Source organism: Corythoichthys intestinalis, chromosome 7 (assembly GCF_030265065.1).
Source record: "Corythoichthys intestinalis isolate RoL2023-P3 chromosome 7, ASM3026506v1, whole genome shotgun sequence".
NCBI lineage: Eukaryota > Metazoa > Chordata > Actinopteri > Syngnathiformes > Syngnathidae > Corythoichthys > Corythoichthys intestinalis.
In genome coordinates, this window is record NC_080401.1 from 32,019,470 (window position 1) to 32,042,325 (window position 22,856).

The 22,856-nt window shown below is 37.2% G+C and overlaps 2 protein-coding genes across 6 annotated transcripts; both read left to right on the forward strand.

Moving 5' to 3' along the window:
- The first annotated feature begins 636 nt into the window (after nt 1-636).
- Nucleotides 637-12,976, forward strand: LOC130918717 (low affinity immunoglobulin gamma Fc region receptor II-b-like). Of its 4 annotated transcripts, none has more exons than XM_057840675.1 (8): nt 637-797; nt 5,379-5,417; nt 6,520-6,819; nt 10,603-10,896; nt 10,960-11,223; nt 11,299-11,340; nt 11,905-11,983; nt 12,817-12,976. In XM_057840675.1, the coding sequence occupies exons 1-8, from the start codon at nt 767-769 to the stop codon at nt 12,965-12,967; spliced, it is 1,200 nt and encodes a 399-aa protein (XP_057696658.1). In that variant the 5' UTR covers nt 637-766; the 3' UTR covers nt 12,968-12,976. The 4 variants fall into 4 exon arrangements, with proteins under 4 accessions (XP_057696658.1, XP_057696661.1, XP_057696659.1 ...); XM_057840678.1 differs by having other exon boundaries at nt 10,603-10,764; XM_057840676.1 differs by having other exon boundaries at nt 6,556-6,819.
- A 1,384-nt stretch (nt 12,977-14,360) lies between these two features.
- On the forward strand, nt 14,361-22,535 carry LOC130918712 (uncharacterized). 2 transcript variants are annotated; one of them, XM_057840664.1, is made up of 7 exons: nt 14,361-14,502; nt 15,437-16,141; nt 17,213-17,281; nt 17,357-17,902; nt 17,986-18,753; nt 18,827-18,955; nt 21,032-22,535. In XM_057840664.1, exons 1-7 carry the CDS (start codon nt 14,487-14,489, stop codon nt 21,175-21,177), a joined length of 2,379 nt encoding a protein of 792 aa, XP_057696647.1. In that variant the 5' UTR covers nt 14,361-14,486; the 3' UTR covers nt 21,178-22,535. The 2 variants fall into 2 exon arrangements, with proteins under 2 accessions (XP_057696647.1, XP_057696646.1); XM_057840663.1 differs by having other exon boundaries at nt 17,213-17,902.
- The last annotated feature ends 321 nt before the right edge of the window (nt 22,536-22,856 follow it).

The window sequence follows — 22,856 nt, forward strand, 5'->3', positions numbered from 1 at the left end:
AGTCCAAATGTCTGATAAACAGTAATTTTGATTTATCATTTGCATGTGTGGACAGGACTTCTCATATGTAGGTTAATGGCATGATTCAGCCAAAATCTGGATTCAATATACTGAAGTGAAGATGAGCTTTGTTTTTTCCAGTTAATTTTCCAATTAATTATCCTCAAAACAAATGTAGCCAGTAATTTATTAGGTCTTAAAATAGTCAAGAGTTTTCTACAATGCTAATGTTTGCATTATAAATCAAATTTGACTGTATTCATTGTTTGACAATTGAATGCACACATTTATTATTTTATTTTGAAGTATCAATCAACTTGTCCTGACAGTCAGCCTAGCAAGCAAGAGTCTTTATTTCAATGAAGGTGCCGTCCATTACTGAGTAATGTGGCAAACCAGCTAGTAGTTTTCCCACCGATTTAAAAAAAAAAAAAAAAAAAAAAAAAAAAAAAAAAAGCCTTAGGTCCATGAAAGACTTGCTTAAAAAAATAAAATTAGATGTTGTAGAAGTTCTTTAATTTCACATTGCTCTGCCCTCTGATGTTTTTTCTTATCTGACGCTCCGCCTTTTTACTAATTGTCACAGGAAGGAAAAGACTCCACCAAGATGATCATCTCTATCTGCTATGACAGTCCACTGTCATTGCTTTTTGATCTGCATCTACACTGACTAAATTCCAACACATGAGTTTGAAAAATAGTTTTTATGTTATTTTAATCAAATATTTACATTTTGTTTGTTGAAAGACCTAAAGCTTGGAGCGGAATGAACATTATCCTCATCCCTTCATTGCTTGGTAAGTTAATGTCATTAAAAGAAGTGTTTCATTTGAAATGACTTCATTAATTGACCATCTGATTGTTTTGTCGAACAACTTTCATGGTAAATATATCTTACATACATAGCAAGGTGGAAAAGGCATTTTGGCCGTATACAACCATGTATTTCAAGTTTGAATAAGCCTTGTCTCGCTTTAAATTTATACTTCAAGCAAGGTATTTTCCCCAAAATGGTGTGTTTGGGTGGATGTGAAAGTACATTTCGTAGTGTTCCCGTCGGGACAACAAGATTCATTCATCAGAGTGAGAGACTGGGTTACATCACATAAGTAAAAGATTCAATGATCACCACAACTGTAGAGCAGTGGTGGATGAAGTACTCACTTTTTTTGTACATAACTAAAAATACAGATACAGGGGCAAAAACTTAAGTAAAAGTACAAGTATCTAAGAAGAAAATACTCAAAAGTACAAAAGTACTTGCTTTAGAATTTACAAGTAAAAAGTAAAAATACTTTCTCCCAATGCAAAAATGTGATATATGCTCACAAAGAAAACCCCCCATTCCATCGCAATACTGGGGTTGAATCAAAAAGTAAATCCTATCCCGTCCCACTCCAGTAGAGTGACTCCCGATCCCTTCCCGCTCTCAGTTAAAATTACTCCCTCTCCCATTTTTTAAAAACACCTTGGTAACATTTTATAATAACTATCCGTTTTACTAGTTAATAGATCATTGGTAAACTGTTGATAAATCATTTATTGTTGATTTGTGAAGTATTTGTTAACAGTTTGTTAAGCATTTACAGAGTGTTCCAATATGGTTGACCCAGGGATGAAAGTGGTTAGAATTTCTTGCTGGAACTCCCCGACATGAAGGTCGCCACAGAGCCAGAAATTTTATATTTATTTTTTTATAAATAAAAAAATGGGGGTGGGGTGGGTGGGGTGTTTGTGTCACAACTACTGAAAATGCAAAGGAAACTGTTTTGGTCAGATATTTCTATAACACATACAAAAACTGATTTTTATTCAAAATTGTATTTTTTCATTCATTTGCAAAATAAAAGTTAACAAAAACAGCAATAACTCCAACCTCCATCTCCTAATTTTTATTTTCCCTCAATTCCTCACATACTAAATGCCAAATTTTAACTACTTAAGAACATAAGATGTATATTAAAGCTGAAGTTAATATAAACATTTACTTTTTTGTGTTTTTTAATAATAAAGATATAAACTCAGAAAAATAAGTACAAATGACTTATATTATGCAGAGTGAAATGGAATTTATTTTGAAGATCGCGCAAACATTGACTTTTTTAAATCATAAGGAAATGAATAAGTAGCCTAGCATAAATGAACAAATATAAGTCCAAAGTGCACATTGACAGTTAAGCTGTTCTGAACCTCCCCATCAGAGCAAATAAAACTAAAAATGTTAAATAAGCCTCCTGAACTCTTGCCTTGCTCTTAAAGATTTGATTCATTTTCTGTTGCATTGCCCTTTTTTTGTTGCATCCATTCAACAAACATTTTTTTTCCCGCCGTTTCAGAAAACATGCACATTTAAACCAATCAGAGCTAACTATCTCTGGTGATCATATTTCAGTATGACAGCCAATTGAACGGATAAATGAGTCCAGGCGTTTTGCTTTGCTGCCTGCATTCGCACATTGACGTGACTCGTCATCGTCAGACTCCGATGACTGCAGCAGCTGGGGAAACCTCCATGCTGTCCGTGGAACAAAACAAATATCGGTGGAAATGGATTATGCTACAAAAGCCCTTTATTATGCCTGTTGTTAACACTTGTGTATGTAAATTGAATGTTGGTAGATTGTTTTCTTTTTGGAGATAAAATGCATGTGTGGCAGCATAGTTTTTTTTTGTTTTTGTTTTTGTTTTTACATAGCGTTTTAACAGTTGCCGTCATATTTTCGGAATCAAAGCACCGTATACCGGAACAGCGTTCCTGCCCTGAATCTTATACCGGAACTGCGTTCCTGACCGTTCTGGCCCACTTTCACCCCTGGGTTGACCCCATTCTAAATGCCCATGCTAGTTGATGGATCTTAATAAAACTACACTTTATGTTGAAGGTCATAAGTTTTATTGGTTAGATATACAAAGAAAAGTACAAATATTTGTTGGTTCTATGGCAGATTTTCATAAATGTGCAACATGAGCGCTGCCTGCAAAATGCCTTATCAAAATGCCTTTTCTTTTGAAGTGAACGGCATTTCTTAACCTGAAAAGATAGAAATGTCAAACGTTACACACAAAAACTGTTTCAGATTAAGAACACCTTGTAAATGCTTAAAAAACTTAAATACTTCACAAATCAACATAAATCATTTATCAACAGTTTACTAATGATCTATTAACTAGTAAAACGGATAGTTATTATAAAGTGTTACCAACACCTTTAAATTGGTCATTAGGAAAGTCAATGGAGTGTTGTTTTTTTGGATTACTGTGTTTAATGCAGTTTAGAATCAAATTGAGACGTGTTCCAGAGTCACTACTTCTAGACCCATGCAGTTTTTACAGCCCACAAATTTTGTAGTGGCACCGTCGTGTTTCACTCCTAAGAAGTTTTCTAAGAATTTGGACCTTTCTCCTCCAGTTTAACCGATAGGTCATTATTTCGGGATTTTCACCTCTACCGTTCGTGATGTTGAGGCCGCATAAATATAGCAAATATATTAGCTGGAAGTTGAAGTGTTGGAAACTTGGGATGTGTAGTTCTTTGGACGTCCCAATGCAAGTCGAGACAGTGTTGCCCCATGAAAATGTTACTAGAAAAATGGACGCTTCAGTCCTCTAGCTTTTTTAACACAGGTGAAAATCATCATTTATTTAGGTGTTCCCGCTCCCGCCTGCTCCCATTGATTAATATTCCCGTCCAGTGACCCGCAGTATTTCCCAAAATAATTCATGCTCTAGTCTAGTGCATAACCCCATCTACTGTACAAGAGTGTGCAGCATCCACAAATCTGAAGGCACTCTGCTCGCTGTTTGTCAATATCTTGTCCACCTGCCTAATCTTGGTCATGTTTTTGCCTCTGGTGCTTGATTATGGTATAGTTGCACCGGGCTTATCGATTGCGTCGGAGGCACGAAAACGAAACTATCAATTCACAATAATAAAAAAAAAAAAAAAAACAAAACTAACGTGTAACGCAGGTGGCGATTTGAAAAGTAGTGGAGTAAAAGTACAGATACATGCTGTAAAAATGTGGTGGAGTAAAAAGCACCACTTCATATTTGTACTCAAGTAAAGTGCAGAGACACAAAAATATACTTAAGTACAGTAACAAAGTACTTTTACTTTGTTACATTCCACCACTTTTGTAGCGTATGTATACAGTACTGTCTGCGTGACCGGTCCAGAATCGTGAAGCCCTTCAAAGTAGAAGTAAAACCAATTTGAAAGTATCACATAACTCTTGGAAATTGCATGTTTGGTTTTCTAACATGTTATTTTCCAATGTTTCTTGTTTTAGTTTGTCTATCAGTTGTTATTTTAGTGAGCTAATCTTTTGGTGTTGTTCAAAAAGGTTCATGCTAATCTAGACTCTAGAAGTTTCAGGGGACCAACTAGTTGAGAATCACTGATTGCCACGTTTGAGCTGCCTGTGGAATTGATGTTTTATATAGTTTACTCTTTATGAACCAAGTAAATTATACATTGATGGTATTAAAGCAAGTCAAGATTGTGTATTTGTGTGTATAGCCATCTAAAGTCCGTCACTAAATCCGCTTATTACCACCTAAAAAATATAACCAGAATTAAGGGGCTTCTGACTCAACAAGACATGGAAAAACTTATGCATGCATTTATTTTCAGCAGATTGGACTATTGCAACGGTATATTTACAGGTCTTGATAAAAAATCAGTCAGGAAGCTGCAGCTAGTACAGAATGCTGCAGCCAGAGCCCTCACAAATACAAGGAAGCTGGACCACATTACACCGGTTTTGAAATCACTACACTGGCTTCCAGTGAGTCAAAGGATAGACTATAAAATACTACTGCTCGTCTACAAAACACTTAATGGCCTTGGACCAAAATACATGCTTGACTTGTTAGATTCCTATGAGACATCTAGACCCCTAAGGTCGTCTGGAATCTGTCTTCTGCATGTTCCAAGAACAAGAACCAAGCAGGGTGAGGCAGCATTTAGTTATTATGCTCCTCACCTCTGGAACGAGTTACCTGAACGTCTGAAGTATGCTCAAACTGTTAGCTCTCTTAAATCAGGGCTAAAAACGTTTTTGTTTAGCACTGCATATCCATAACTGTCTATATATTTCAATCTACATGCTTTCTATTCATCTTGTGCTTATCTCCATTGCTGATTTCAATTATTATTATTAGTAGTAGTTTTTGTTTTATTTTTGTTTTATTTTTATTTATTTTTATTCTATTTGTGATTAAATGCGATCTTTTGTCTTGGTTTTTGCGTTGTATTGATTTAAATGTGATTTTTATGATCTTCATGTGATGTAAAGCACTTTGAATTGCCTTGTGTTGAATTGTGCTATATAAATAAATTTGCCTTGCCTTGTATGTGAAATATTCATTTATTTCAGGTATGGCAGCATTTGTACTCCTTGTTGCAGCTTCTAAAGGTATGTACAATGACTACTAGAGAAAATGACAGCTGGTTACAGCAGTAAAAGAAATTAATAGAGGCATATAAAATTACTAAAAAATATTAGAATACAGCAATATAAAGTTCTGTACAATCATTGTCAATTCAAATTTAGATACAGCCACACTATACATACAAAAGGGTAAGTCAAAAAGTTTATATTTTATTAAAAAAAAAAAAAAAAAAGACAAAAGTTATTTTCATGTAATTTTCCCTCCAACATAGTCACCCCACCCTGCTTTTCAATGCAGTTAGTCCATCGTTGCACAAATTCATTGACATACTCAGGGGAAAAAAAATTCGGTTGAGCAGCCACGTAAGACGTTCATTTGTTGTTAACGCAGAAATTTACCACGAGCAAGGAGGGTGGCGCCATCTAGAGTCTAGAAGCCGAATCACCATGCAAAGCCGTACAGCCAAAGTACAAGTAACTAGAACAAAAGTGCAGATGCTTATATGTAAATGAAAATCAATGATGTTAGTATACATCAATCATAGCTCAAGTATGTGCTTTGAAGACAAAACAAGAAACTGGGCAATGAGTGATCATATTAAAAAAAGAAATAACTGAGTCACTCTTAACTCAAGGGACCTTTTGTCGAGATTAATATTTCCCTCGTGCCTCATATCTTACATTTTAACAACTAGCTGAGCAGTAACAACAAAAAATACATTTAGCCCGAAACTTTTCACAAGAATTGAGAGGCATTTATGATAATTTATGAGAACTTCAATTAAAATCGAATGATGGTTTGTCACTTGGAATTTTGTATCGGGAAGCAAATCAAATGCAAATTAGTTTGAATATCTCCATTGTGTATAATTCAGCCGCAAGAACATTATTCAGCAGTCATGAATTTTAATGAGCAATGACCTTACTTGGTTAAAGGACTGTTGCAAATAAAGCCAACTGAAAAGTGGTTCTCAAAATTTATTTTCCCAAAACCTTGAAAGCACCCCATTTTAGTATTTCTAAGATTTGCACAACCATTTGCAACACCTATAAAATACACATTAGGAGTAAGTGTGAAAGATCTCTCAGCATTTGTAACTAAGACACATTCAAACCTCTAATCCAGGGGACTCAAAGGTCAGCATAATTGTGTGGCCACCAGGAATAAAGGTCTTCTCTGGAGAGTGTGTGCTGCTGCGGTGCAGGGTGGAGTCCAACTCCACGTTGGGGTGGCGCTACCGCTGGTTCCGGAATCAGCCCGGCGCCACCCATATGGGGAAGAATCCCCGCCACCTGCTTTCTGGCGGATACTACTCCATCACTGCTGTGATGAGGGAGGATACAGGCCGGTACTGGTGCCAGGCACACCCTGACAGCAACGCTACAGATGTGCTCCTGAGCAGGCCTGTTAGACTCAATGTGTCAGGTGAATAAAAGTTTGGTGTTTGGTCATTCTCACAGTGTCAAGTCTAGTCACATTTATGATGTATGGCCTTCAATCACAACAATGTCGCAGTGGACTTCACAGGCCCACACTTCACCCAAAAAAAAAAAAAAAAAAAAAAGACATCCCCCGATCTGAACCCCAAAAAGGCTGCAGAAAACCACAATATACCCCCTGGGGGAAAATAAGATACCCCGAGAAAGGCCTGCATGAGGGTGATCCTCTTTCAAGACCAATCTGCAGTGGACAACATTTATCAGATTGAATAATGCTGTAAAATCCTATGAAAACTAAATTTTAAAAGACAACCAGAGAACTTTGTAACCTTCACTGGTTGATTTTTTAAATCTACAGTTCTGTAGCCCTTGTGATAGAATGAAACATAAAAACAGCAACAACGACAAAAAATCTGAGAAAACAGTCTGAGTACACACTATTAACCGCTTGGAGGCGTCATATGACTATAAAATCAATCCAACCTTTTTTTAAATACAGTATACTGTAATTCTTTTCTATAGTAGTTTGACACTGTTATCTTATCCAAACGGACCATGGCATCATATTTACTGGCCACCAGCCAATCATGTGGACCAGTAACCAGGGCCGGAGCGGGACTCATTTTTAGCCCGGGAATTTCAATGCTCAGAATGGCCCACTTTATATAATTTAAAATAAGGATGTCCTGGTGGCATATTTTTGCACCCAAGTCCGAGACACCCGATTTTGAGAATCTGCCGACTAAAAAGCCCCGATACGATACTGGGGGAAAAAAAAAATATATATATATATATATATATAAATAAATATATATATATATATATATATATATATAAATTTATATACACAGTCAGGGCCGCAGTGGGACTCATTTTCAGCCCGGAAATTTCATGCCTCTGACCGGCCCACTTTATATCATTTAAAATAGGGATGTTCCGGTCGCAAATATTTGCAACCAAGTCCAAGTCTTTTGAGAATCTGCCGATAAAAAGTCCCGATCCGAGACTGGGGAAAAAAAAAATATATATATATATATATATACATATATATATATATATATATATATCTACATCTACTGTATATGTACATACATACATACATACATACAGCATTTGAACAAGACAAAAAACATTTTACAGTACTGTATTTCCTCTTCCTTATTTCTGGGAGTGTTGAAGAGGATAAAACGTGTGTATTTTCGTTTCTTTTGGAAATGTCATTGTAATTCTCGAATGTTTTGTTACTTTTTAGCTCTTAAAAATACAAAAATATATAAATATATATATAAGTTTGTGAAACTGTAAAAAAGAAACACGCATGCACAATACACTCCGGTATACAAATACCATACAGCAGGACTTATTAACGAATTTCGTTCATACAGCTTTTCCCCTTAAACACACAGATACAGTGGGGCAAATAAGTACTTAGTCAACCACAAATTGTGCAAGTTCTCCCACTTGAAAATATTAGAGAGGCCTGTAATTGTCAACATGGTTAAATCTCAACCATGAGAGACAGAATGTGAAGAAAAAAACCCAGAAAATCACAATGTTTGATTTTTATAGAATTTATTTGCAAATCATGGTGGAAAACAAGTATTTGGTCAATACCAAAAGTTCATCTCAATACTTTGTTATGTACCCTTTGTTGGCAATAACGGAGGCAAAACGTTTTCTGTAACTCTTCACAAGCTTTTCACACTCTGTTGCTGGTATTTTGGCCCATTCCTCCATGCAGATCTCCTTTAGAGCAGTGATGTTTTGGGGCTGTCGTTGGGCAACACGGACTTTCAACTCCCTCCGCAGATTTTCTATGGGGTTGAGACCTTCAGACTGGCTAGGTCACTCCAGGACCTTGAAATGCTTCTTACGAAGCCACTCCTTTGTTGCCCTGGCTGTGTGTTTGGGATCATTGTCATGCTGAAAGACCCAGCCACGTCTCATCTTCAATGCCCTTGTTGATGGAAGGAGATTTTCACTCAAAATCTCTCGATACATGGCCCCATTCATTCTTTCCTTTACACAGATCAGTCATCCTGGTCCCTTTGCAGAAAAACAGCCCCAAAGCATGATGTTACCACCCCCATGCTTCACAGTGGGTATGGTGCAATTCCGTTTCCACCAAAAAGTTATATTTTGGTTTCATCTGACCATAACACATTCTCCCAGTCCTCTTCTGGATCATCCAAATGCTCTCTAGCGAACCACAGACGGGCCTGGGCGTGTACTTTCTTCAGCAGGGGGACACGTCTGGCAGTGCATGATTTGAGTCCCTGGCGGCGCATTGTGTTACTGATAGTAACCTTTGTTACTGTGGTCCCAGTTCTCTGTAGGTCATTCACTAGGTCCTCCCGTGTGATTCTGGGATTTTTGCTCGCTGTTCTTGTTATCATTTTGACGCCACGCGGTGAGGAGGGAGTTGAAAGTCCGTGTTGCCCAACGAGAGCCCCAAAACATCACTGCTCTAAAGGAGATCTGAATGGAAGAATGGGCCAAAATACCAGCAACAGTGTGTGAAAAGCTTGTGAAGAGTTACAGAAAATGTTTGGCCTCCGTTATTGCCAACAAAGGGTACATAACAAAGTATTGAGATGAACTTTTGGTAAAGACCAAATATTTATTTCCCACCATGATTTGCAAATAAATTCTTTAAAACTTGAACAATGTGATTTTCTGGGCTTTTTTCCACATTCTGTCTCTCATGGTTGAGGTTTACCCATGTTGACAATTACAGGCCTCTCTAATATTTTCTAGTGGGAGAACTTGCACAATTAGTGGTTGACTAAATAGTTATTTGCCCCACTGTAGATGTAAAATACTTACATATAGCTTCCAAAGCAGATACGTAACAAAACCCCCTCTTACTTTTTTTTTTTTTTTTTTTTACAAAGCATTCTGATCAATTCAAGTCAATTTTACGCCACGTAATTAATTGCCAATATTCACTTACTAAACATTGCAATCCTACCTACCAGCTCAGCACCTGCAGTTTTGTCATCACAGCTAGGGCTTGCTGCTTCATCTCCCTCATGAGTTGCGACAAGCAAAAGTTTCCAGTTATTTGTTGTTGTGGTACTACACGGTTTGCAAAGTAGCATTTTATTCACAATCTTGTCTTACTACTTTCAGTGTAATCCTCTGTTGTTTGAGGGCGCGAGCTTGTTGTATTAAAAAAAAAGCTATTTTTACACATTTTGCCGATTCTTTTACAAGCGCTTTTCTCTTTTTAATTCTTATTTTTTCAGTCCACACTTGCTCTTTTAATCCATGATCCAGCACAGCACCGAGCTAGTAGCACATTGGGCTCAATACAAACTCCGATTACCGTGCGGATACAGTACTGTATATGAATGTAATTATTTTTTTATAAAGACAGCCCACAGGGACGGCGGTAACAGCATGTAGGTAATACCCACTGTCATGAATAAATACCAAACAAAAAAATTCTAAAACTGCAGTATTAAAATTGTGTAAAAACCCGGACCCGAACAGGGCCTTCGACCCAGCTAGCCCACTGGGATTTCTCCCGTTCCTCCCGATTACCCACTCTGGGCCTGCCAGTAGCCATCCATGCTCACTTTTAGATATTTTCTGTATGTATTGGAATGTGTATTAGATGCTATATCCTCTGTTATTTGCTAAAAGTGCTCTTGGTTGTGTAATTTCACACTTGATAGGTGAGCAGGCATTACAAGCACTAAAGTTCTTCATAATGCTGTTGTGCCTGCCCCATTAATGTAACATTTGTCTTTTTGTGCTCCCTTAGATCTTCTGCCACCCTCATTGACTCTGACCCCCAACTTTAGACAGCTGTTCGTTGGGGAGACCTTTACCTTGCAGTGCCCTGATACCCTGACCAACTCCTTTGTTTGGTTCCTGAGGCAAAATTCTACCAACCACTTAACTAAGTTTGCTGACTCCATGACTGGTGCGTGCTCATCACTAGGTAATCCAGGCAGATCTGGGATTTGTGTTGCCGCTGCTATGAGGGCGCACAGCGGGCTTTATTGGTGCGAGGGTGCTGAAGGCCGCAGTAACGCAGTCCACCTTACCATTAGTTGTGAGTCAAATGATTTTATTGCAGCACGTAATACCATTTTTATGACACCTTTTTATCACACAGCTGGTCCAGTTATCATGAGTACCCCTGCCTCCACCATACCACAAGGGAGAAGCGTAATCTTAGCTTGTCGCTACTGGAAAGGAAACCATACAAAAAGCACATTCTTCAGGAACGGAGTGAAAATGTCCACTTGCAATTCTTCTGGTCCAGACACAGAAACAAAACTAACCATAGAGAATGTTACAGTGGCACATGAAGGCTTCTATAAGTGTGCGTCACAGGATGGGAACTTAGAGAGCCTGCAGAGCTGGCTCTCAGTAAAAAGTAAGACAACAATGCTACGATTGGCTTTCTTTCAATTTCAAGTTGTTTATTGGTGACGTTTTCTTTTTATTTTAGGAGACTTGTTTACTGTCGACGAGACGGCTGGTTCCAGTTCTGGTAAATTCCGAAATCTTGCTGTGTATGAAAGGGAAAACTATAATTTAGGACTGGACAACACAGCCTTAACATAGATTAATTTATTTATTGTACAGTAAAATTATAGGAAAAACCACATACAAGACAGACTTTTCTTACATACATAAAATGACACTGCTCATGTTGTTTCTTACTCACATGCCACAAAGTCACTTAGCAACAGTGACTGCTTTTGTTAATAACCAGCTATTTATGGAAACAGTGCATGTGAGCAGGAAAGTACAGACTAATTTGAAAATCATTGATGAAATTGAGTATTTTTTGCAGCTCGAGGATAGCAGATGTGATATTATTTCAAAGGAATAATCTGGAAGCTCTATGTATGTGCTGCATACAACAGCAATATTTATAAACTCATCCACTGCGATTGACTGTGATAGTTTCATTTGAATTAGGAAAAAAGTGATAATTGTTAGTTAAAATGGACTGGAAGTCTATTGGCATCAGTGACAGAAAATGAGTTTATTTTGCACGACAATGGCATTCCAGAACACAATAAAACAATCTGACCACTTCTTTTTACAGACTCCTGGATTTGGGTTGTTGTTTCATGTATTCTTATGCTCCTCATCCCACTTACCATCTTGTTAATTCATCACTTCAGGTCAGTAGCATCTTGAAAACATGATCTCTTACAACAATACATGGGATCCTCGTTCCACAATGGAGTTTTGTTAATTCTATGCTGAACTTGTCCACAAATAGAGTGTGCCACAAACTATGCCAAATCTTTAAAGTCAGAAATATAACAAAAAGGATGGCATGTTCAAGATGAAAATACAGCAATAGGTCCTGTGCTCTCATTTTGTCCATGAAAATCAGAACGCAGTTCTTATTTGAATGGAAAAACACACTCAGGCTCTAAAACAAACAAATGAACAATGGCGCCCCTTCTTGAGCTCTTGAGATGACCTTAGAATGCAGTGTCATGGTTTTGTGTTTTGGTTCTTTCGAGTTTGCGCGCTAATGTGTCTTGTCTGTGTAATCACCATTTAATTTCACCTATTGTGGCCTGCTCCTTGTATGTCTACCAGTTGGCTTCATCTCGTGTCACTCGGCTTCATCGTCTCGTTGTCCCATGTCTGTGTATTTAAAATCCAGGTGTTGGTTGATTCCTTGCTGCGTTATTGAAAATGTCAGTGTTGATGTCAGAGGTGTGTTCCCGTGCCTTCATCCCCAGTCTTTTGTTGCTTCCTGAGTCTTATTTGTACTTTGTTTTTGGTCACTTTGATTCAACATTTTTGCACCTACTGTACGGCCATCTACCTCTCTTCTTTGTTTTAGTGCGTCGGGGTCCTTCCTTTGTTTCTTGTCTGTTTCACCCAATTCCTGACACAGAGAGCATCATAAACTGAGGATCCCGTGTAATGTGTGCCAACATAAAACACGACGCTTTTGCCAAGAATGAAGCTTTAACTTCCAATAATATTTTTGAAGGTACAAGATGCTTTACACTCACAGTTGTTGGACAGTTCCGGGTGGGGAAACTCCCGCAGCTGTGCTTCCTGCCACCAAGCAGGACGTGACCGAGGTACAGTGGGATCTTTCCTGGATGGAGATGTCCAACCTGCTGTATCCGAGCACATGAAGGTTCCAACTCATTTCACTCAATGATGTGAGAACAACCAATTGTAGACAGTAAAGTACATCACAGTAGAGTATACTGTGTTGTAGTATTGCATCTTTATACCTACTCTTTGATTGGTGTTCATCTTTTTTTCCACATGCAGTGGCATGCTAATTGAAAATTTTCAGTAAATTCTGCTCTTTAAGTCAATAATTTTCCCTCATGATTTGACCTCTGCAGTTTATGAAGTGAAGCGGCTTTCTTTCTCGATTGGTATGATAATCTCCATCACACCACTGAAATAAGTAAAGATTTCTGAACTCTGACTGGACCATTCATATTAATTAATCAATCTTTTACTGTTGTATTACAGCTGTGTTACCATTGTGCTTAGTTATTAAACATTTGGAATATTTCCGTGTAGCTTCACACAACTGTCTGAATTCAAGTAGAACTTTTGCATGAAATACATTCATTCCCATATGAGGGCTTGAAGGGCATAATGCATTTTGGACTATGACTAGTTTTATTTTTGGAAGAACTGTTTGATTTGTCATCCTTACTTTTTGGATTTGTTTTTCTTCCTGTTACTTTTTTCCACACCTCTAGTTTGCATCAAAGTTTTGCCAGTTTGCCCCGCCTCCTTTGTCAGCTGTAGTTCGTTCCTGATTCTCTTCTTGCTTCTTCCAATCCTTCTGCTGTGTGTCTGTAGAATAATAATTTAGAACAGACAAATAATGTTTGAGCATAGACTTCATTACCTAGGTTATGAAGTCTATGGTTTGAGTATTTGTGTGCAACTAATGTATAGCTGTTGTTTTCAATTTTCCTCAGGTCGGGCGCAGATATGTGTTCGCAAATATGTCAAAAGTCCCTGGTAAAATCACTTAATCATATGTGTTACTTTTTTTCACCAGAGTAATTATTTCTCTACTGCTTTGAGATTGCATGTTTATGTCACAGACAACATCAAGCACTGAACTCTATAAGAAAGATTGCAGAGTTATTTAGGATGCATTCTATGCAGTCTTTTTAGCATAGTTTTCACCAGCCAAATATGGTAGAAGCACAGAAAAATTCTCATTTGAGTCACTGGAGCCACTCTAGTGATACAACAAAGAAAATATATTTTAAAAAAGTAAATTTAGGGCACAACATATGAATATAGAGCAACAAATTTGCTTTTATATACATAGGTAATAACAATAAACTAGTAACAGTGACATGTCATTTTTACTTTAATATGTGGAAAAGTAAGACAGTGAATCCCTATTAATCTTTAAAATTAATCAAGGTGTTTCTTTTCCTGAAACTGAAAAAAAATTCAGGCTCCATTCCATCCTATAAACCAGTTACACAACTTAGCCACACCTGTAGACATTCTTAGCTCTCTTTGATCACCACTAAATCATGAGCATGCTGTGATTTCAGAGGTGTACTGTTTAGCTCGGTCTCAAAGCTAGCAGGGTACTTTGATTTTACTGAGGAAAACCAGCAGGAAAAATTCATCACCGTGGATATCTGACAAACTGAACCCAGAATGGCGGATGGAGAAGGTGAGTTCAACAATACCTTGTGAATCAGATGCATATGTTTATTCATGCCGTCTGTTAAAAAAAGAGAAAAAAACACATATTTGCTTGCTCTTTTCCCCTTTTTTTTTGGGGGGGGGGGGGGGGGGGGGCTGTAACTATTAAAACAGATTCCATCAACACACCAGTATGTCCAGAACTCAACGAAAAGAATGAACTGTTGATTTCCGATAAAATACAGACAGTACACACCAGCTGTTTTTTTTTTTTTTGATTGAACTAGAAAAACTGGAAAAGCAGCCTCGCTTTACGTGGATCATTTGTTTCTTTAGACACCTAAGCACCTGTGTTATACAATTTCGAGAGGACATTCTGTTGTTTGTTGAGAATTATGTACAGTTTTTAAGTACATTAGAGTATAAGAAAACAAGCAGAGAGAGTGATTGTCATTTTACAGTAGTCGAATTTCAGGCTGATAAAATACAGACAGTACACACCGGCTGTATTTTTAAAAAAAAATTTTATTATTTTTTTGATTGAACTAGAAAAACTGGAAATGCAGCCTCGCTTTACGTGGATCATTTGTTTCTTTAGACACCTAAACACCTGTGTTTTACAATGTTGAGAGGACATACTGTTGTTTGTTGAGAATTATGTACAGTTTTTAAGTACATTAGGGTATAAGAAAGCAAGCAGAGAGAGTGATTGTCATTTTAGAGTACCGGTAGTCGAATTTCAGGCTATTGACACAAAAAAAAAGCAGTATGTATCTGAAAGGGAATATTGTGTGCTCAAAAAGCATTTCAGCTCTGACCGAAGCCTTAGATATTTGTGGTATTGTGGTTTCTTAAAACTCCCGTGTCTTCTTCTATCTATGTACATTCCAATAATGACCACAACAGATTAATGAAACACTGAAAAAAAAAAAAAAGTTGTAGCCACTGTTTTTGCTTTGCAGATGCAATGCCTCAGAGACGGATGGTGATGATTGGTGCTCGAAGGGATGGCAAAAGCTCTACGGCCAACACGATTTTGAGAAAGCAGCGATTTGAGTGCGGCAGAATTCCAACAGTTCAAAGCGAAGCTCTACATGAGATAGTGGAGGGAAGGGAGTTGGTGGTAGTTGACGCACCAGGATGGAAGAACTCTCCCTCTCTCAGTGAAATCCCAGAAAGAGAAAAGGAACAATTTAAAATAAATGCTTCCAAGTGTCCGCCTGGACCACATGCTTTCCTCCTTGTCATACCGATAGATGCCAGATTCTCCTACGAACAAAAGATGACTGTGGAAGATTATATGAAGTTGCTCGGGGATCGAGTGTGGCAACACACTATCGTGCTGTTCACCTTTGGTGACTTCCTGGGGTCAAAGACCATTGAGCAATACATTGAGAGTGAAGGTGAAGCGCTCACTTGGTTAATAGAAAAGTGTCAGGACAGGTACCATGTGATCAACAACAAAGACAAAAGCAACTTAACTCAGGTCACTGAACTGATAGAGAAGATTGATGAGATGGTCGAGGCCAATGATAACGGTTTCTATAGGCTAGACATGCACGCATTTGATACCATTATGAAGAAGCAAGAAGAGATAGCAAAGAGGGCTTATGAGAGACACAGGCAAGCCTTGGAAACAAGAAGGCAAATGAAAGCAATTGTCTCAGGTAAGCAGTAGTTACTTTTATGGCTTGATATGTCCAAATAAACATTTATCGTATTTTCCGGACTAGAAATTGCACTTTTTTCACAGTTTGGCTGGGCCTGCAGCCTGTATTTAGGTTCGACTTAGACCAAGGGTGGGCAAAACCGGTCCTCGAGGGCTGCAGTGGGTCCTGGTCTTTGTTCCAATTGATCCAGGACAGACAGTTTAACCAATGAGGTTTAAGCAGAAAAAGGAAACACCTGACTGCAAACAACTGATTGCACGTGTAAGAAAACAGATTGGTAAAAAAGGTGTTCTCATAATGGGTTGTAACAAAAACCTGCATCCACCGCGCCCCTTTGTGGAATTAATTGCCCACCCCTGACTTAGACTGTTCTGCTTCTTTTTGCTGTTGAGGACACAAACTAAAATTTCTTCTCATTTCTAAGGATGTATACGAATGGATCTCTGAGAAAGGTTTATATAATATATATAATGACAATCACATGGGAGTGAAGTAAGGTCATGCATGCATTGTGACGTATTGCACGGCTCATAAAATCTTAGGTCCATTGCGTTCTATCAGGTGGTCTTTAGTCATTCGAACTTGTTCATCACACTGATAGAGCTATAGGTGTGCCATCCAACCAGAGTTGGTGGAGTTGTTCAGAAGTGATAATGAAGATGAAGACTGAAATGGATTTGGTAGTGAGTTGAAGTGAGGTTGAGAGTTAGATAATCAAGTTGTTTTGTATAGGCTATAGTTATCTGAATAACTTGTGGTTTGTGTTAACAGCCACCTTTTTAGCCTGTTCTTCACCTTTTAATTGTTATTACTGTAATGCGGAATGCATGCTTGGTCTCTAGTCAAGTGCAATTCCCTCCAAAATGTTACTTATACTCTAGCGTGACTTATATACATTTTTTCATGTTATGCATTTTTGGCTGTTGACTTGTACTACAGTGTGATTTATAGTCTGAAAAAATATGGTAACTCATTCATTAGCATATCTGTAGCATGGTTATTTATAACCACAGTTGTTTGTCATGGCACAACTCAATCACAATCTGTTTTTTTTTCTGTCAAAATTAGGAATGGAACCCATCAAGAAACTTCAGATGATTCTCCTTGGCAGCCGCTTTGTTGGGAAAACCTCTTTAGGTAAAACCATTTTAGGTATCGAAGAGCATGGAGAAGAAGAGAGAACAACATTTTCGCACACCCTCCATGGCATAGTGGGCAGTACGGAGATTACAATAGTAGACACGCCAGGCTGGAGGAAAGGCTTCACTGCATCTGACACGCCAGAAATGATTAAAGACGAGGTCCTGTACAGCTTATTCAAGTGCCAACCGGGGCCCCACGTCTTCTTGCTAGTGATCGACGCCGAAGCCTCATTTAACCGCAATCATTTGAATGCAGCCACCACTCATATGGAGCTCCTAGGGAAGGGCGTATGGAAACACACGATTTTGGTGTTCACCCGAGGAGACTGCCTGCGGTCACGTAATATAGAGGAATACATTGAAGGCGAGGGTAAAGCACTGCAATCTCTGGTGGAGCGATGTGGTGACAGGTATCATGTCATTGACAACATGAATGCAGACGATGGCAGTCAGATTAAGGAGCTATTGGAGAAAATCACGCTGACTCTGGCAGGGAACAAAGGGCAACATTTTAAACCTAATAGGAAGATGCTTGAGGACCTGAAGGAGAAAGAAAAAAAAGTGGAAGAAGCTGTTCTCCAGAGAAGTCAAGCCAAGGCTGCCAAAGTGGAGAAAGGTACTTAACAAAACATATTTGGTATGCTAAAAAAATGGTAATATTGTGTAATTTTCGCCCTTTTATTCTTTCTCCCATGACAGGTTTTGCCAAAAAGTTAAATGAGCTTCAAATTTTGATTATCGGTGAAAAGCTGTCAGGAAAGACAACTGCAGCAAATTACATCCTGCAAAGCATGGTGTTCCACACCAAATCAAATCACGGGTGTATGGCTCAGACGGCTCAAGTTGCAGGCAGGAGAGTCACAGTGGTCGACACCCCTGGCTGGAACAAGGTGCCAGAATGCACCTCGAACCTGGACAGAGAAATCGTCCAAGGTCTGACTCTGAGCCATGAAGGGGTCCACGCTGTTCTGATTATGATTTCCTTGGACATGACATTCAACGACGTCAATAAGGAAATGCTGGAAGATCATGTCAATCTCTTCGGAGAGAGTGTATGGGATCACACAATTGTTTTATTCACCAACATGGAAAGCTTCACAGACAGATCCCTGGAAGATCACATTGTGAGGGAACATCTGCTGCAATGGTTGATTGAGAAGTGTAGGAACAGATACCACTACCTGAACGTCACAGAAAAAAGCAATGTTAGCCAGCACCAGCAGCTGTTTACTAAGATAGAGGAGATGTCAGCAAAGAACCAGGGTCGCCTCTTTCACCCCGACATCAATGACATCCACCTGAGGATTGATAAAAAGTTCCATAAGAGGCAAATCAAAGATGTGCTGCAACATGTAATTGAGCAGGGGTCCAAAATCCGAGAGCTGGAACTGTGTAAAAGCTTCAAGGAGAAACTCATCAAGCTTCAAGGGGACATAAATGAGATTGTTCCAGCTCCGCGAACATTGGGTGAGTATACTCTTAAATTCCATTATTGGTCATCACAATATTCCAAGGTTTTTATGTTTGCTCTTCATTTAAGGTGCCGGTTTCAAGGGGAAGGGCAAGAAGAAATGTGTCCTGGCAGATATTGAACAAGAGATTGATGATCTAAATAAGACCATTTTCCAGTTGAGTCAGCGGAACAGCATGGACTTCGGGAACCCTTCCTGTACGTAAACAATGACGCTTGTGTCACATCAATTTTTATTTCAAATAGTAGCATTGAAGCTTTCCTTTTCGTTGTACCACAAGTTAAATTTTCATGAGTTGCTCATATTTTGGGCAAACATTAACGTGGTATATTTCTACTTCATAAGCGTTTTAGTAACCGCTATCAATCTGGCGTAATCCACGTCAAAGAATGTTTTTGTTAGGTAGTTCTTATTCAATCATTGCAGCGCCACAGAACACAAGCTTTACGTAGGTGATCAAGCCTAGACCTACAAACCTTTTTTTTTTTTTTTTTTTGATTGAACCAACGTTTTTGATTGAAATAATGTTAAATTGTGTTTGGGCCACATTTTGGCTTGGATGTTATTGTCTTTATTATTCAATCAAAAAAGAAGTTCCTTCAAAAAAAAATATTTTCCAAAAGAAACATCACTGCAAATCAATGCAAAAAAATATTTGAGATTGAAAAATTTGCATTTGAACACTTAATTTTTCATTGAAAAAGTTTTCTTTGATTGAAGCAATCCTTTTTGTGTTCGGGCCATTATATGGGTAGGACATTTGTGTCCAAATCATTCAATCCCCAAAAAGTTTCTTCAATCAAAAAAAATATTTTCAATCAAAGAAAAAACTAATTAGAAAAATAAAATTGCCCTCCCCTATTTTTTTTTTATTTTTTATATTTTTTTAATAATATGCAAAGCAAATGACCGTCTAATGTGCTAGTCACATGATCTGTTCGAAAAATAATTTTGACCCATTATAAAAATGTATTTTGTTGTTCATTGAATTCATTTTTGTTGCAGTTTTATTGCTTTACATCTTTTATATACTGTATATAGGAAAGTCATTTTCATGCAATGACACTTTTGATTGCACCCCTGCCCCCCTTAAAATCCGGTAATGCATTTACGTGTGATTTGTTTAGCGGTTATATCTAACAATATATTTTAAATTCCAAAATGTTTTAAATAGTATTGAATAACTTCGATTTGACTGAGGTATTGAAAACGAAATTATTATGTATATATAATATAGAGGTCCAGGAGTGCAAAAATAAATAAATAAATAATTAAATACACAATAAATAAATTATTAAATGTGTATTTAAAATGCTTCTATTTCAAAATCTATTTATTCCTCTCAACATTTAATTATTTATTTCATTATTTATTTATTCATTCATTCCTTTTCCATTTATTTCAATTTATATCTATTTATTCCTGTGTCTATTTATTTATTTCAATTTTTAATTATTTATTTCATCATTTCATTCACTTCATATCTATTCAATTCATAATATTGAAATAAATAAATTACTGCTTTTTGAAAAAGAAGCCTTTTACACATTACATATTTGATCATTTATTTCATTGTGTATTTATGCATTTATTTAATTTTTGCACTCCTGTTTCTCCATACTATAAGTTCTACTGGGTTACTCAAACATACTGTATACAAAAACGAAACTACGGATTTTTAGGGTAATAGCTCCCAAAGCAGTTTTTTCTTTTGAGAAAAATGCTAAGACCTCGTTAATCTATTTATGGTGAATTTAGCTCAAAAGTTTAAATTATGAACTATAAACTGCATTAATAAATATTAAAATTTGTTAACTGAACTATGAACTAATTCTTTTGGAAAATTACTGTCCCAAAACTGGGTGTGGTCAAAGTTACAGTAAATGGTTTAACAAGGAAAGCTTGACTTGGCTTGACAAGTTATGTTAGCCCAATTAAAACTTCTCACATGAAATGTTCTTGCTGTCTGTTATTTTGCTCTGCACAATTAGAGCAATAATATCTATATATAATAGAAAACAAATCTTACAAAACAAACCGGGCGGCAATGATAATTGTTACAAAGTCAATATTTGGCTTTACCGTTGTTGTTTTATAAGTTAACAACTTAAATTTGCTTTGATAAATCTCGTAAAGTGTCATTCAAAACAATGTCATCCATGCCTATCTTTTACATGGTACATGGTACATGGTACAAGGTACAAGGTGTTATACTTGTATAGCGCTTTTCCACCTTTTAAGGCTCTCAAACAATATCACTTCTTCGTTTGCAGTGAGTGGATCCACCCAAACCATCGATGAAGTTGCGGAATGGCTGTCTACGATTGAAACAAGCACAAGCCAAGCTTCTATGCTCACGCTAAATTCTTCACAGTCATCAGGGTATAGATCTCAATATCTCCCTTTGCTGGATGACTGACCTGCATCGAATCAACAGCGCACCAATTACTCTGTTAGTTATTTTTTTTTAAATACAGAAATATTTTACTTTGTAGAATTTAGTTATTATTCACAAAATTATACAAGGGTTTGTTCAAAAAATAGGACAGCAAACTGAGCAGCTTTTCTAGCAAACTGTTTTTGCCCATTATAGCTAAAGCCCAATGTGAATAAAGTTATCTCATTTGGTAAAAATGTACTTTTAATGAAAACAACAAAGGTAATAAATTGACAATGACAAAGATAAAGTTGAATAATACTTGATAGAGAAGCTTTGGGAGTTTGAATTATTTGTATGTACGTTTACATTCGTTTTGATGGTATTTATTAATTTACAGTAAATGTATATTTTGTGGGAGTTGTCCAATCAAAGTAAAAATAAGATGGTAATTTCAAAATTTCAGAGGTGATAAATCATTGCTTCGAAGCCTTGTTGCCTGTTGTTTCTATACAGAGGAAATGGTACATCCAAATTTATTGAAAAATGCAAATACTGTACAGATACCACTCATGTGATAGTCCAATGCACCAAATCAGCAGTGGGAATTAATGTGAAATAATTAGGTTAATACGAATGAACGAAACATTTTTAAATGTGTTTTATCCATTTAAAACTGGGCTTAGGATCGTGTTGTCACCCCTGTAGGCCATGATTGTGGTCGTTTTCTTACTTTTTAACCACTAAGATATTCCCCCTTTCATCTCAACTCTGTTTTTCTGTTGACTGTTAAATAAAGTTTAATTCCGTCAAACAATGTTGACTGGTGTGTTCCAAGGTGCAGGGCATCATATCATAATCACAATGGGTAAAAAAAGTCCTAATGTGGTTGTTAACCATAGCTTTATTGCATACAAATTATGTGTCAAGTAATGACTATATAATCTTAGTACTAACGTGTGTGTTGGTGTATGCATATCCTAAACGTATCTACATTAAGCACTTGTTTTGTTTTTAAACCGTTGTTTTATTATGTACAGCATGTTGTGTTGCATTTTCGTGCAAAAAAATTGCTTTATAAAGTTTTGATGAATTTTATCGAGACATGCAAGAGACGTACTTCCTTTCCCATGACACAGTCGTTTTTAGACTGTTCCCAGGCCTGAATATCAATTGATCTCAACTGTCTTCTTTATTAGAAATAACAACGCAATACAATACAACAAAGACAATGTAGGAATGGATATTTTGTGATTTCAAGAGAATTTATGGAATTTATGAATTTATTTACTTGGTTAGTGATGGTTGTTTTATTTTATTGTTGTCGTCTGTTCTGTAAAGCGCTTTGGTACAGCTGTGGTTGTTGTGAAGACTATATGAATAAAGCGAGTTGGAATCCATAGTGTGTTTTCTCATTTGCAAATGGAGACTACTGGCAGGCTTTAATAGGCCTCCACAGTTGGACTTGTGTGACTGGTTTACAGACGTTTACTGTTATAGGTAGGGCCTGACTCTCAAAAACCAGTTTACTGTCAAATGTTTCCTCGTTCCTATTAAAAAAATGCCTTCCTACAGCCAGAATGTTCCAGTCATTATTATTATTTTTTAAGCTATATGGTTTCATGTCACAAGTTATTCAGAATTCCTCAATATGCCAGTTCTATAATAACAAAATGCAACAATATACTTAGTCTGATTATAAACAATGCTTCTTAATTGCA

What these genes read in the sequence shown, in the direction of transcription:
- LOC130918717 (XM_057840675.1), top strand. Translation starts at nt 767, where the DNA reads ATGAACATTATCCTCATCCCTTCATTGCTTG. An exon ending in CCTTGTTGCAGCTTCTAAAG is followed by an intron (nt 5,418 to 6,519) that starts GTATGTACAATG and finishes CCTCTAATCCAG; the next exon opens with GGGACTCAAAGGTCAGCATA. An exon ending in TTGTTAATTCATCACTTCAG is followed by an intron (nt 11,984 to 12,816) that starts GTCAGTAGCATC and finishes ATATTTTTGAAG; the next exon opens with GTACAAGATGCTTTACACTC.
- LOC130918712 (XM_057840663.1), top strand. An exon ending in AATGAAAGCAATTGTCTCAG is followed by an intron (nt 16,142 to 17,212) that starts GTAAGCAGTAGT and finishes TGTCAAAATTAG; the next exon opens with GAATGGAACCCATCAAGAAA. An exon ending in GGACTTCGGGAACCCTTCCT is followed by an intron (nt 18,956 to 21,031) that starts GTACGTAAACAA and finishes CTTCGTTTGCAG; the next exon opens with TGAGTGGATCCACCCAAACC.